The 12,426-nt window shown below is 41.9% G+C and overlaps 1 protein-coding gene across 2 annotated transcripts in view; it reads left to right on the top strand.

Annotated features, from left to right (window-relative positions):
* The first annotated feature begins 327 nt into the window (after positions 1–327).
* Positions 328–12,426, top strand: part of GRIN3A (glutamate ionotropic receptor NMDA type subunit 3A) — a 150,601-nt gene continuing 138,502 nt past the window's right edge. For both annotated transcript variants that reach the window (XR_011533351.1, XM_008522467.2), the window contains exon 1: positions 328–1,975. Coding sequence is in view for 1 of the 2 variants with exons in the window: in XM_008522467.2 (XP_008520689.1) it covers positions 1,277–1,975 (699 nt within the window). In the remaining variant the exon portion in view is untranslated. The remainder of the gene's footprint in view (positions 1,976–12,426) is intronic.

Genomic DNA, 12,426 nt, shown 5'->3' with positions numbered 1-12,426 from the left:
AATGGAAGAATTTACTAGAAACAGTGATCTGGAGGACTCTTGGTCTAAACTAGGAACTGCTGTTGACTGTATTTGAGACTCTAAAAGTATTTTGACTCTCTTTAATTTCTTGATGAAATAATTGCTTCAAATTCACTGTTTTAATTCTGAGAACCTAAAAACATAGGAATCCTCAAAAATTGCAAAGGCCCACGTGCCAGAGAGAAGGAAGCTGAGGAGATTAAATGTGTAAATGATGCTGGCTTTAATACTCTTAGCCGGAAAAACCGTTAAAGCGACACATCGAAGAGAAGCGCCTTAAAGTCACAGCCTCTTTGAACCTATCCCAGTGAACCAGTGGATTTCAGATTCCTCAGGCGCAACTCCAAATTCTGAATTCTCCGGGAATCGGAGTCCTCGCCCTCTTAGGTGGCAGGGAAAATCGCAAACTACGACTCCTAGCCTTTGAGGGGAGAGGACTTTGCAGGGGCGCGGGGAGCGCCACCCGGGAATCTCACCATCAGTGGGCGTTTAGCGCAGCCAAGCGACAGGCTGGCGCCAGGGCTCAGCAACAGGGAGGCGCCGGCTGGGGCTGGGAGAACTTTGCGCTCCGAGCGGAACCACCCTTTGCTGGCCAGTCGCGTCGCTCCTCTGAGGAAGCAAGCGGCGGCGGCGACCCGGCGGAAAGAGGAGGAAAGAAAGGAACAGAGGAAGTAATGAGGGAAGAAAAATGAAACCAGCTCTGGGGAAGCCTGCGAGAAGGTAGCCGACGGTGGAGCAAGGAGTATCTGGCATCTTTTCCGCGCCCCGGGCGTGAACCCCTTCTCCTGGGCGACCCCAAGGAAATAAGTGGGTTTCTCCTGGAAGGAAAAGGAAGAGAAAATAATCCAAGTGCGCGCGCTGCCTCCTCGGTCACCGTAGGAACTCCGGCTGCTTCTCAGCCCAGCCTCCCCACGGGGCGGGACGCAGTGCCCGAGCCGCCCTGCAGATGGGGCGGGCAGGGAACAGGCGCCCCAGCCGCAGGTGACAGGCGCCGGCCCGCCCGCCTGCCTGGCTCCGCGCAGGGACCGGGCGGGCAGAGGATGCGAGGCGGAGGGGCCTGGGAGTGGGATCTGAGACTGCTGAGAGCACGCTAGGCTCCAACTTGGATGGCCTGGAGACCGCTCCAGCTCCTGGGACCGCTTCACCGCGTGGAGTGAGCGGCGCGCGGGACCTGGGGGCGGAGACCTTAGGCGGCGGCTGCAGGGGGCAAGCCGGGCGCAGGAGGGGGCGCGCTTTCTCCCTGCGGGTCTCAGTAATGAGGAGACTGAGTCTGTGGTGGCTGCTGAGCAGGGTCTGTCTGCTGCTGCCGCCGCCCTGCGCACTGGTGCTAGCCGGGGTGCCCGGCTCCTCCTCGCACCCGCAGCCCTGCCAGATCCTCAAGCGCATCGGGCACGCGGTGAGGGTGGGCGCGGTGCACTTGCAGCCCTGGACCACGGCCCCCCGCGTGGCCAGCCGCCCTCGGGACGGCAGCCGGACAGGCGCCCAGCGGGATGAGCCCTCGCCAGGGACTTGGCGGCCCCCGGCGCCCTCGCCAGGAGGACGCTGGTTGGGGAGCGCCCTGCATGGCCGGGGGCCGCTGGGCGCCCGGAAGCCCGGGGAGGATACCGGGGCCGAGACCCTGTGGCCTCGGGATGCCCTACTCTTCGCCGTGGACAACCTGAACCGCATGGAAGGGCTACTGCCCTACAACCTGTCTTTGGAAGTAGTGATGGCCATCGAGGCGGGCCTAGGCGATCTGCCGCTCTTGCCCTTCTCCTCCCCTAGCTCGCCGTGGAGTAGTGACCCTTTCTCCTTTCTGCAGAGCGTGTGCCACACCGTGGTGGTGCAAGGGGTATCGGCGCTGCTTGCCTTCCCCCAGAGCCAGGGCGAGATGATGGAGCTCGACTTGGTCAGCTCCGTCCTGCACATCCCAGTGATCAGCATCGTGCGCCACGAGTTTCCGCGGGAGAGTCAGGTGAGAGGAGGCTGGCGCGTGGAGTGGAGCTGGGCGCTACTGGGGGCCGGACCTTAGTGTGGGGAGAGAAGGGGGGCGGATGAAGTCCGGAGGGACTTAGGGCTTTACAACTTTGACGTTGTTTAAGGATTGGACCTTTTCTGTAGGTGGTAGGTAGAAGGGCCTCAGTAGAAGTAAAATAAAACATTTTAAGCGCAGATGAAAATAAAATGAGAGAGAGAGGTAGCAGATGGAAGCAAGGAAGTGGGCAGAATAAGCGAAAAAATCTTCACGTTTTGATCAGCTGGAAGAAACCTAGCGGGTGCCCGACAGAAGTAGAAGTCGAAGTTCAGGACCGTGGAGAGCGATCGAGGTTCTGATAACTAGAGCGGGGGATGGGGATGGCTGACTCTGCTAGTCTTTCACTCCCGTGAGGAACTCTGAGAGCATGTGGCAGGAAGAGCAGCATCTGCTCTCTGACTTCTTTAGAAGGTGTGCCTGAGCTTTAGGCGATGGAGAAGGAAGGCAAAGGAAGAAAACACATCTCTCTAAATCCTTTGAGTAAATAGGAAATCTGCAACTAGTACAGAAAAAATAGGTAAAGAACAGTGGCTAATTAGTCCTAGATTTGGAATGTATTAAAGACATTAGCTGATAGCATAAAAATGGAGGAGAAGACTCATTTGGGCTGGTTTCTTTGTCCCTACCTTCCTTCTATGTGATGTGGGCTCAGAGACTGGCAGTTTGCAGTTGCTGTGTTCAGCCCACTTCTGCTCCAATTATCTAGGAGTAAAGGAAGAAGATCTAATGATTTAGTTTCCTATGGGTTAAGAAAATTAAATGTATTTTCAATAAAAGAAGCTATTTGTGAACTTAACTGTTTATAATAATGATGAGATAAACATTTAAGGAGAGGGTGGGGTCCTTTCAGTAATAGCAGTTTTCTGCATTTTGTGCATTATTTTAATCAAAATATCAAGCTTCATTAAGACTTGCACCAGTATTTATGAAACAAATAGGTAATTGGTATTGGCCCCATTTTAAAGATTGAGAGAGAGGAAAATTCTGGAGCTTGATCAACGTTTGTAAGTGTACTGGTAAAAGAGTCCAGATACTGGAGAATTACTAACTCTGTATCATTTTCACTCTATCCTTTTAGCTGGAAAAAGTATTTCTCATCACTTTTCCTCCACTTTTGATATAGATACAGAGGTAAAAACTAAAATGAGTGAGGATAAATACAGGTGAAAACTTTGATAAAATCTATGCATAAAATATCAAGAGAATACTAAAGATTTCTTTTTCTAAAAAAGTGAATCTTACATTTTTAATCTTAGGAAGGGCAGGCACAAGATACTTTCAGCACTTGCCCAGAAAATTACTATTTAATGCTGAAATACACAGATTTGATCTGCAGAGTGCAACCTAATTAACTTTTATCTAAAATATTTCCGTCACCTGAATCACTGTAGGCAGCAGATGGGAAGGCATGGAAAACACAGGTGCACAATGCTGCCAATGACCAAAGTGCTATAAACATGAAATTGCATCCATAGGGTGCATCATTATTAATATATATGCAGAATCAGATCTAATGAAATGCAAGAGTCAGCATCACTTGCTTCTCATCATTGCTTCTTTATTACCTAATACTTCATAAGTTGCCAATAGTGTTCACAGTCTCCAGACTCCTTTCCATTTGTAGATTGTTTGGCAAGAGTCTTAAATAGCAAGAATTTTCTCCCAAATTAGTGTTCCTTAGTTAGAAGGGAAATTGTCTGTGTTCCATGATGGATTTGTGCAGTAAACACTACATTACAACAAGGGGACCAGAGAAACTGTGAAGCAGCTTCTAGAATCAGTCAACTTCAAAGGTTTAGGACTACTGGGGGAAGAAAGTCCTCCAGGGACAAACTTACAAGCTGACAATAAAATAAGTACTCTGCCAAGCACATTTACTTCTGTGTTTCAATTCAGAAATGTATTTTCAATCACTGTTGTCACTGTTACTTTCACGGCCCACATATTGAAAGGGAGACATTATTATATTAACTCAGACCTAGTTTGCCCAACTGAGGACATTTCCTTTCATATTTCTTTGTATTTTAAATTCAAACTTATCTAACTTGTCTTACTTTTAGTATGTCATCCCATAATGTTCTATATTAAGAATGTCCAGCTCAATGCCAAGTCACTGTAATATGTAATTTTAGAAGATGACCCTAATCTGCTTTCAGCAAAAATAATAACTAATCTTTTCCTTGCTTCTCCTGAAAAGTAGACCTTTCTCTAATACACTGATGTGATTTTTAAAAAACTTTCTAAATATAAAAGAATGTCAAAGTCATTTTACATATTAAATCAAATTTAGCCACTGTCCTCATTGGAGTCTACTGCCCAGTGACCTAATACACTGATTGTGCCAGTGCCTGAATAAGGGCTTCTAGAAGAAAGTGGACTTGTCCACACAAGCAAGCAAAATAAAATAGTGTCTCTTATTCAGGCAAATCAAAATTGCTTTTAGAGAAGGAGCAGCAACTGTGTTTCCTCTCACTTTCTTTTGGGCTGCTGATTTCTTTCATATGAAGCCTTTAATTAATAAGTAATGATTTTGACAGTATTCCTGCCACAACTTCTAATGGGAAGAGATACCACTGAAATGATCAAACCCCTGAGAGAAGCATATAGTTTTATTCCAATATACTGTTTATTCAAAACATAAAAGCATCAGATCATCAGCTTGAAAGGAATCAACTTCCTTTAAGCAGGGAAATCCGTTAAAAGTAAGATAGTTAACTACTCACTTTTGGAAACCATGTGTGTATTATCACCACATAATAAAAACTTAATACAACATTACACATAGGATAGGATCAAAGCATGTTTTCATCCAAAAAAATTCTGACTTTACTACCATACTCAAACCTCCACTTTCAGCTAACTCATTTTAATAAAATGATCATTTCTTAGTTCTAAATTCTATCCCCACACCCTCAAATAATGATGCTGCATATGGATCCAGTTATGTTTACATTTAAGTTCCATTAAGTTCCAACAGTTGTTCTTTCTCTTCCCTCTCCAAACCCCTTTTTCTTCTAGGGGTTTTGTATAGTTTCTCCAAAGTTAACTCCTTGAAATTTACCTGCTGCTAAAATGTGTATCTCATGTTAATTCCATATTGGTTCCATTAGACAGAGTTAATGGAGTAATATAATTGGCTTGGATCCAAACCAACGCAGTTATAATGACTGTACTACTATTTTCAACTCTTGTTGAGTGTACCAACCACACTTTGCCCGTCTTGTGAGCCATATATGCTAACTAATTAATATATGTTTATTCCCATGGAAATATAAGTGTTTCAGATGATCCATTTTCTCTGATAATACAGGCCTAACTACTGAAGCCTATTTATTAGAATTTAGCTAGCACAATGCCACTTTTGTGTGGAACAGGGGACAGAACAATGATACATACTACCACTACATAACTTAGGTATGTGCCTCTTGAGGGGACAAGGAAAGGGCATTTATTTCTTTATTTGTTTGTTTATTTATTTATGAGGAAGATTAGCCCTGCCACCAATCCTCCTCTTTTTTGCTGAGGAAGACTGGCCCTGAGCTAACATCTGTGCCCATCTTCCTCTACTTTATATGTGGGATGCCTGCCACAGTATGGCTTGCCAAGTGGTGCATAGGTTCGCACCCAGGATCCAAACCAGCGAACCCTGGGCCGCCGAAGCGGAACGTGTGACTTTAACCGCTGAGCCACCAGGCCAGCCTCTAAAAGATGCTTATTTTTAAAACATCTACTCTCAACGTTGTTGGTTTTCCTTGACTTGCTTCATGGAAAACACTGCTCTGTCTCCTCTTGCGAAAGTATATTCTTCTGCAATTCGTGATGAATTTCTGATAGTAGCACCCAATTGTTACTGACTTGAAGATAAACAATTTCAAATTAAATGTCAAGTGATGCAAAACTTTCCTTAGCAGTGATCTTTTACAGGTTACTCTTGAAGAACAGAGACCTGAGATTCATTTGGAAGTTTTTATTTTTAATTTTGGAATATTTTTTACAATACTTACTTATTTCTCTAGATAAATAGAGCAGAAGAGACTAGCAGACACCATTCATTAGGCAATTAATCCATCTCGCCCACTTTTCTTTTTGCTTGCCACAGTATAGTCATAGAGAATATTTGGTCTTGATCTTCTTTGGCTATTACTTTTTGGAGTTCACTTATGATTGAATCAACTGAAGTATCTGAATCATCTGAAGACCAATTTCAATGTCTAATTCCTTAATGCTTTATCTTTTGGAGTTGCAGAAGGCACTATGGGTTTTGTGCCTTTAGATTTTATTTCATGAATTCCTCCAGTCAAATTCCAATCATGGTTGAAAGAGCAAAATATAATGGAAAGTGTGTTAAATAGTAGTGAAAAGACACTCAGCCCACCTCTGCCTCTTATTGGCCATATAATCTTGGGCAAGTGCCTCTATCTCTGGACACCTATGCTTAATAGTCAAAAGAAGATACCTTACTAATCTGACAGAGTTGTTTTATAAGTCAAATAAGAAAGTGAAGTACTTTGGAGAAATTTATAGTGATAGCCAAGTAACTAGTAGAGAGGTATTGGTTATGATCTGATAAGAAACATACAAGTTCTAATTCTCCATTAGTAGTTACTAATCAAAATGGGATGTGATTCACAATATAACATGTCTTCATCCTCCACCTTGCTTTCTACCCACTTCTTCATTTTCTTTCTCTTAAAAGAAAAAGAAGTAAGTGCGTTTAGCCAAAAAAAAAGGAACTAGGTTCCTAAGTAGCACAAGCTCTTTATCTCATCATGGGCCAATAACAGTTTGCAAACCAGCTACTTTGAGTACCACTGCCCTAGACAGCTATGTAGGGCTCTAATAGCAAGTTATTGTTCATTTTAGTGGCACCACCAAATGTTGAGATGAGAATCTCATTGTCTTTTCTCTTGCCTACTCTAGTTACTCCTATCTACTTACACAGAAGAGTAGAGGAATTGTACAGCACCAGAAATGTCATGCCAAATCTATAAACTAGGCAAGAAGGAAGAAAGACCATCTCAGCATCTGCCGCATTGCTTTTTGAGTGAATGCATGAATAACAAATTAATGGAAATCTTTAAGCCACTCGTTTGTCCTTCTCAGATCTTTCATTTATGAGACGGGGGGAGAAAAGAGCAATGGGAAAAAGATGAGCATAGAGCCAGCTGTCTGTCACCTCTCTCATCCCTTCCCACAACCTAACACCTCAGCAAGATTCTCAGATCGCCTCCTGAATGTGTATGATTCAGAAGCTTTCAGGGAAGTCTGTGTTTGAGCTCCTGCATTGAGGGAGCAAATTGATCATACTGAGCTGGGCTGGTATTGTGGCAGCTGGAGTAAACCCTGACACTGAAAGGCTAGTATCTGGCTGACTAGGGATGGTCTACTGGTGGAGATAAGCCTTCAAGGGTTCAAGCGGTAAAGGATTAAGCAGGATGACTCCTTTTTGTTCTTAGTGCCAGTGAGTCAATTCCCGCTCCTAGTGACCCTGTCTACAGCAGAGCTGAACCCTGCTCAGTCTTTTAGCGCCATCCTTTCACCTTCCTGTGCTGTATCAGGCGATGCTTCACTGCTATTCACTGAATTTTCATAGCTAATGGTTTTGGAAGTGGGTGGCCAGGTCCTTCTTTGTCTTAGTCTGGAAGCTCTGCTGAAACCTGCCCACCATGGGTGACCCTGCTGGTATTTGAAAATAGCAGTGGCATAGCTTTCAGCATCACAGCAGCACACAGCTGCCACAGTATGACAACCCACAGATGGGTGATGAGGTTCCCTGACCAGAAATGGACCCGGGCTGTGGTGGTGAGAGTGACAAATCTTAACCACTAGACTACCAGGGCTGGCTGACTTTGTTTTTCAGTCAGGCTGAATTATGCCACATTGTTATTCATTTGAGACATAGATTTAGGAAAAAATCATGTATATTTTTGTAGCATTTAAGCTTTTCTTCTTCACAAATGTGCTCATAGAATCTTCCTAACAGTTCTGTGAGATAGACAACAATGTATAGACAACATATAGAGTACTTGAAAGAACTATGCATTGTGGGAAGTAAGAAGTCACTAAGAAGAAAAAAGATTAATAGCTCTTTTCTGAATTTAGTGTACTTGTCACCTACAATCCAAAAACAGAGCGGATCCATCACTACTTTTGAATTATCTCAGAAAAAAAGGATAAAAGAGAGAGATATCTACTTCCAGGTTTGATTGTTAAAAGTTTATTTCACAGTGAATATTCAAAAGTTGGGACTGAATTAAATGAATGATGATATATCTTTACAATGGAATACTAGATACCCATTCAAAATGAAAATATATTCATTGTCACAGAGAGAAAAAAATTATGCAGTGTATGTAAATTGTGACCTGTAAAATATAAAGTCTAGAATTTTATTTATAAAAATGTTAAATGTGATTCCAACTAGATGGTAGAAGTCCGCATTTTTCCTTATTTATGCCTCTATTTTTCTAAAAATAAGTGTGTACTACCTACAGGATTAAAAATAATAAGACAAAAAAGATAAGTTACCTTCACTTTTCGCTATAGGCACTTTCAATATTTCCATATGAACGTATAGATTTCAGGAAAAAATAAATCGCAAAGTATGTTTAAATTTATCAAAGTCTTTTCACAGCTATTTTCTTTTCATTTTATCCTCACAATTACTTTGTGAGGTGAGCAGGACAAATAGTATTTTGTTTTGCAAATGAGGCAATAATAACATATAGCTGGAAGAAATATAAGGTAGTTAAGAGAATAGGTTTTGAGATGCGCAGACTTAGTTTGTCTTCACTCACACCTTTCTAGGCCTCTTACCTTGGGAAACGTGCCTGATGTCTCCATACCTCAGTTTCTTGATCCATCAAATATGGCTGTCTCACAAAGTTGTGGTGAGGATGACATCATGTGTGCAGTTATAAGCACACGACCTAAAGAACTGTGTGTTCTTATTATAATAATCATTCTTTTAGGGGCTGGCCCCGTGGCCGAGTGGTTAAGTTCGCGCGCTCCGCTGCAGGCGGCCCAGTGTTTCGTTGGTTCGAATCCTGGGCGCGGACATGGCACTGCTCATCAGACCACGCTGAGGCAGCGTCCCACATGCCACAACTAGAAGGACCCACAACGAAGAATATACAACTATGTACCGGAGGGCTTTGGGGAGAAAAAGGAAAAAAATAAAATCTTTAAAAAAAAAAAAAATAATCATTCTTTTAACACAGAGTGTTGACATGGCAAGATTAATAAAAACTAAAATAATCAGAATAAGAACTCAAATCTTCTAGCTTGCTCTCCAGAGTACTTCCATGTGCATTTTCAGTATGCCTATGATATTTAGGCTGAGAACACTCAGTTCCAGAGGACCAACCCTAAGAAAAACAGGCATCTGCTGTTTTGAAACCCCACTTAGAGTTGCAGTTCACTGAAGTGAACCCTCAGGTTAGATGTTTGTGAAGTTGATCAGCAATGAAGTAAACTCTGAAGTCTAATTTCAGTTAGTTGCTCCTTTGGGATCTGAATGATTGGATCCTTGGAGCGGTTACGTCGGAGGTAAAAAATAATGTTCTATTTCTCTTAGTCGGAATTAGGAATTCACAGGTCTTGCCTTATCTACTAGCCTAATATCTCATAGACAGCTCCCAGGAACAAAAGAATCTTGACCCAGTTGATGGTTTAAGCTTCCCCGGGGGAGAAGAAGAGTGGGGGTTGTTAGAAAGGGCAGAGCCTAACTTGACATGGATTGAAAGTTCAGAAGTTTCCCCCTTTTCATACAGGCTTTATCTGTGCTAATGGAACTAATTTGTGGCGTACATTAGCTCAAAGTTTAGGGACAACAGCGCTATTATATACTTATAGGAAAAGGAGACCCATAAGGCAAGCTCTGTGTTTTACGGAATGCTGACTATATCAAAGCTGTTTGATGCATACAACTAGGAGGGACTTTTTAAATGCATATTGCTTTTCTGATTATAAAAGCAACGCATGTGCACTCCTTCCCCCTGGGTGTCCTAGAGTAACATTTTGATGTACTTTATTCGCTCAAGGCTAATGGTTTAAAAATTTTAGAAACAGTTGGGTACAACTAAAGAAAGTCGTACTGTCACTCCAGCTGGACATTGGTTGTCAAAGAAAATCTTATTTTTTTAATTTTCTGAAAACTCCGAGTCGACATGGCTTTTTGAATCTTCGGCACTCTGAGTTGATGGTATTTCTGTATTAAAAGGTGATATTTTCCTTTGTATTTTCAGCCTAACTTTATATTTTCCTCACTCTGCAAGTGGCTGAGTCTGCGGAGTTCCAAACAATAGCTCGGTCTGTGTCTTCCAGTAGCATTCTTAGGAATGACTCAGAACTGGGTTGTTGTTACCATCCTCTCAGCAAGGGGTGGTTATTGGCTGAACTTTCAGGATCAAGCGCTTTGATGGCTACACAACCTGTATACAATCTATTGGTGTCTTTTGTATTGAAAGCCTCAACTCAAAGCCAAACAAAAGTTGGGTTAATACTCTCCAGATTAAAAATAAAAAATGTTTATTTCCATAAACAAAGTTAGACTCTCAGCATGTCTTTATCTAATAGAATCACAATCTGGCTCAGTTGTGAAGTTCTATTTGTTCAGTCCCAAATGGGGTACTTAAACAGGGATTCCATTAAACAAAGAATTTGCTTCTGTATCTTGCGAATTTAGTAGGCACAGATAGAGAACTGTTATTGCTTTGGTGCCATGCAAGGAATTAATTTGCATCATATCACACACTATGTTATACACACAAGGAAATGCTTCAGTGTGTACCTGAAAATGAAGGATTAATCCAACGTGCCTGGTCGTATGCACAGAGAGCCATCTAGTGGTCTCTCAAATATAGCTTTAAGTTAAAGCGTCCTAGGAATCCAATCTCACAAGACAGGAAAAGGACTCCACGCAGGTTTTAGTCCATCTCTTGATCTTTTGACCATGGGAAATCTAGGTTAACCCATTGAAGAAAAGACCTTCTTCTGCCTTCCAAGAAGATCCAACAGTTTCTGCTGTTCTACTACCATATCTGTAATCGCAGTTATAAATCATTATGTAAGATATCTCAATGTATCTAGATGGGTTGGGAGGAAAACGTGAATGACTTTTACTAACTTTAGAAATGTAGAGTTCTTAAGTATTTTAGTAGCTGTATTTACTATCAATTGGGTTTATAATGCAATATGAAAAGATGCAGCCATTTTATTGTGTTAAGCATATAATTTGTTCCTTTATTTCTGATTATAAAAAATTTATGTTCTTTGTGGGGAATTCTGCAAATCAGTAAAGTGCCAAAGAATAAAATGAAAATTACCCATAAACTCACAACCTAGAGATCGAGACATATGTATGTGCTATAAAATTGGGACCATGCTATTTTATGAATTTTTAAAATTTCCCCATATATTTTAAATATCTTCCCGTGTCACTAATATTTTTCCGTTATTTTAATGACTAGATACTTTGCCTTTGAATGGACTTTTCTCATGATTTGTTTAACCCCTGTTGTTTGAATCCAGGTTTTCCCAATGAAAAAATCAGTAACACTGCTATTAATGGGACTTTACCAGACTCATCCTCCTTAGCATTCTTGTAATTTTTGGTGCTGTGGGACACTCTCTACTTGAGTTCTATGACAGTATCAGGGTTTTCCTTTTTGTTGGCTCTTTCATTGTCTTTTACTGATTATGCGTCTTTGACCCGTGTAGTAATAATCACAGTGCTGTGCTGTCCAATATGATCACTAATAGCCATATATGAATACTTATATTTAAACTCATTAAAATGATATAAGGTTAAAAATTCAGTTTTTCAGGCACTTTAACCCCATTTTAAGTGCTGCTACATGTGATTAGTGTCTACCGTATTTGACAGCACAGATCTAGAACATATTCCTCTTTACAGAAAGTTCTGTTGGATACTTCTATCTCTGTCTAAGGGCATGCAATTGCAAGGAACAGAAATTCACTTCACCGAGCTGGAAAACAAGGGATTGGCCCTAACAAACTATAGGAAAATGACAAGGAGAGGAATTGCTTGAGGCCCAGCTGGGCTGCACCACTGGAAAGTGTTAGGGCAGCTACTCTCTTTTTCCTTTCTTCTGGGGCTCAAAAGCTCTTCTCTTGGCTTCTCAATTCACATATGCTCCATCCTCCTCTCTCGATACCTGCTTCTTCCTCTGTCTGCTATAACTTCTATATGTGCATGGTTCTGATTTATCATGACAGGACAGAGCCTGAACTCTATATGACTTTACAACTCTAACCAAATCATCTGACTATGTTCCTTGTATCTCTTAGTTCAGATTCTCCAGACATCTGATTGGCTCAACCCACATAGATTTGTTCCCTCTCCACCCAAAATTATAGGCCCTCCCTTA

The sequence above is a fragment of the Equus przewalskii genome, chromosome 26 (genome assembly GCF_037783145.1).
Source record: "Equus przewalskii isolate Varuska chromosome 26, EquPr2, whole genome shotgun sequence".
NCBI classification, from domain to species: domain Eukaryota; kingdom Metazoa; phylum Chordata; class Mammalia; order Perissodactyla; family Equidae; genus Equus; species Equus przewalskii.
Note: the sequence above shows the minus strand (reverse complement) of the source record. Positions and strands in the feature narration are given on the sequence as shown.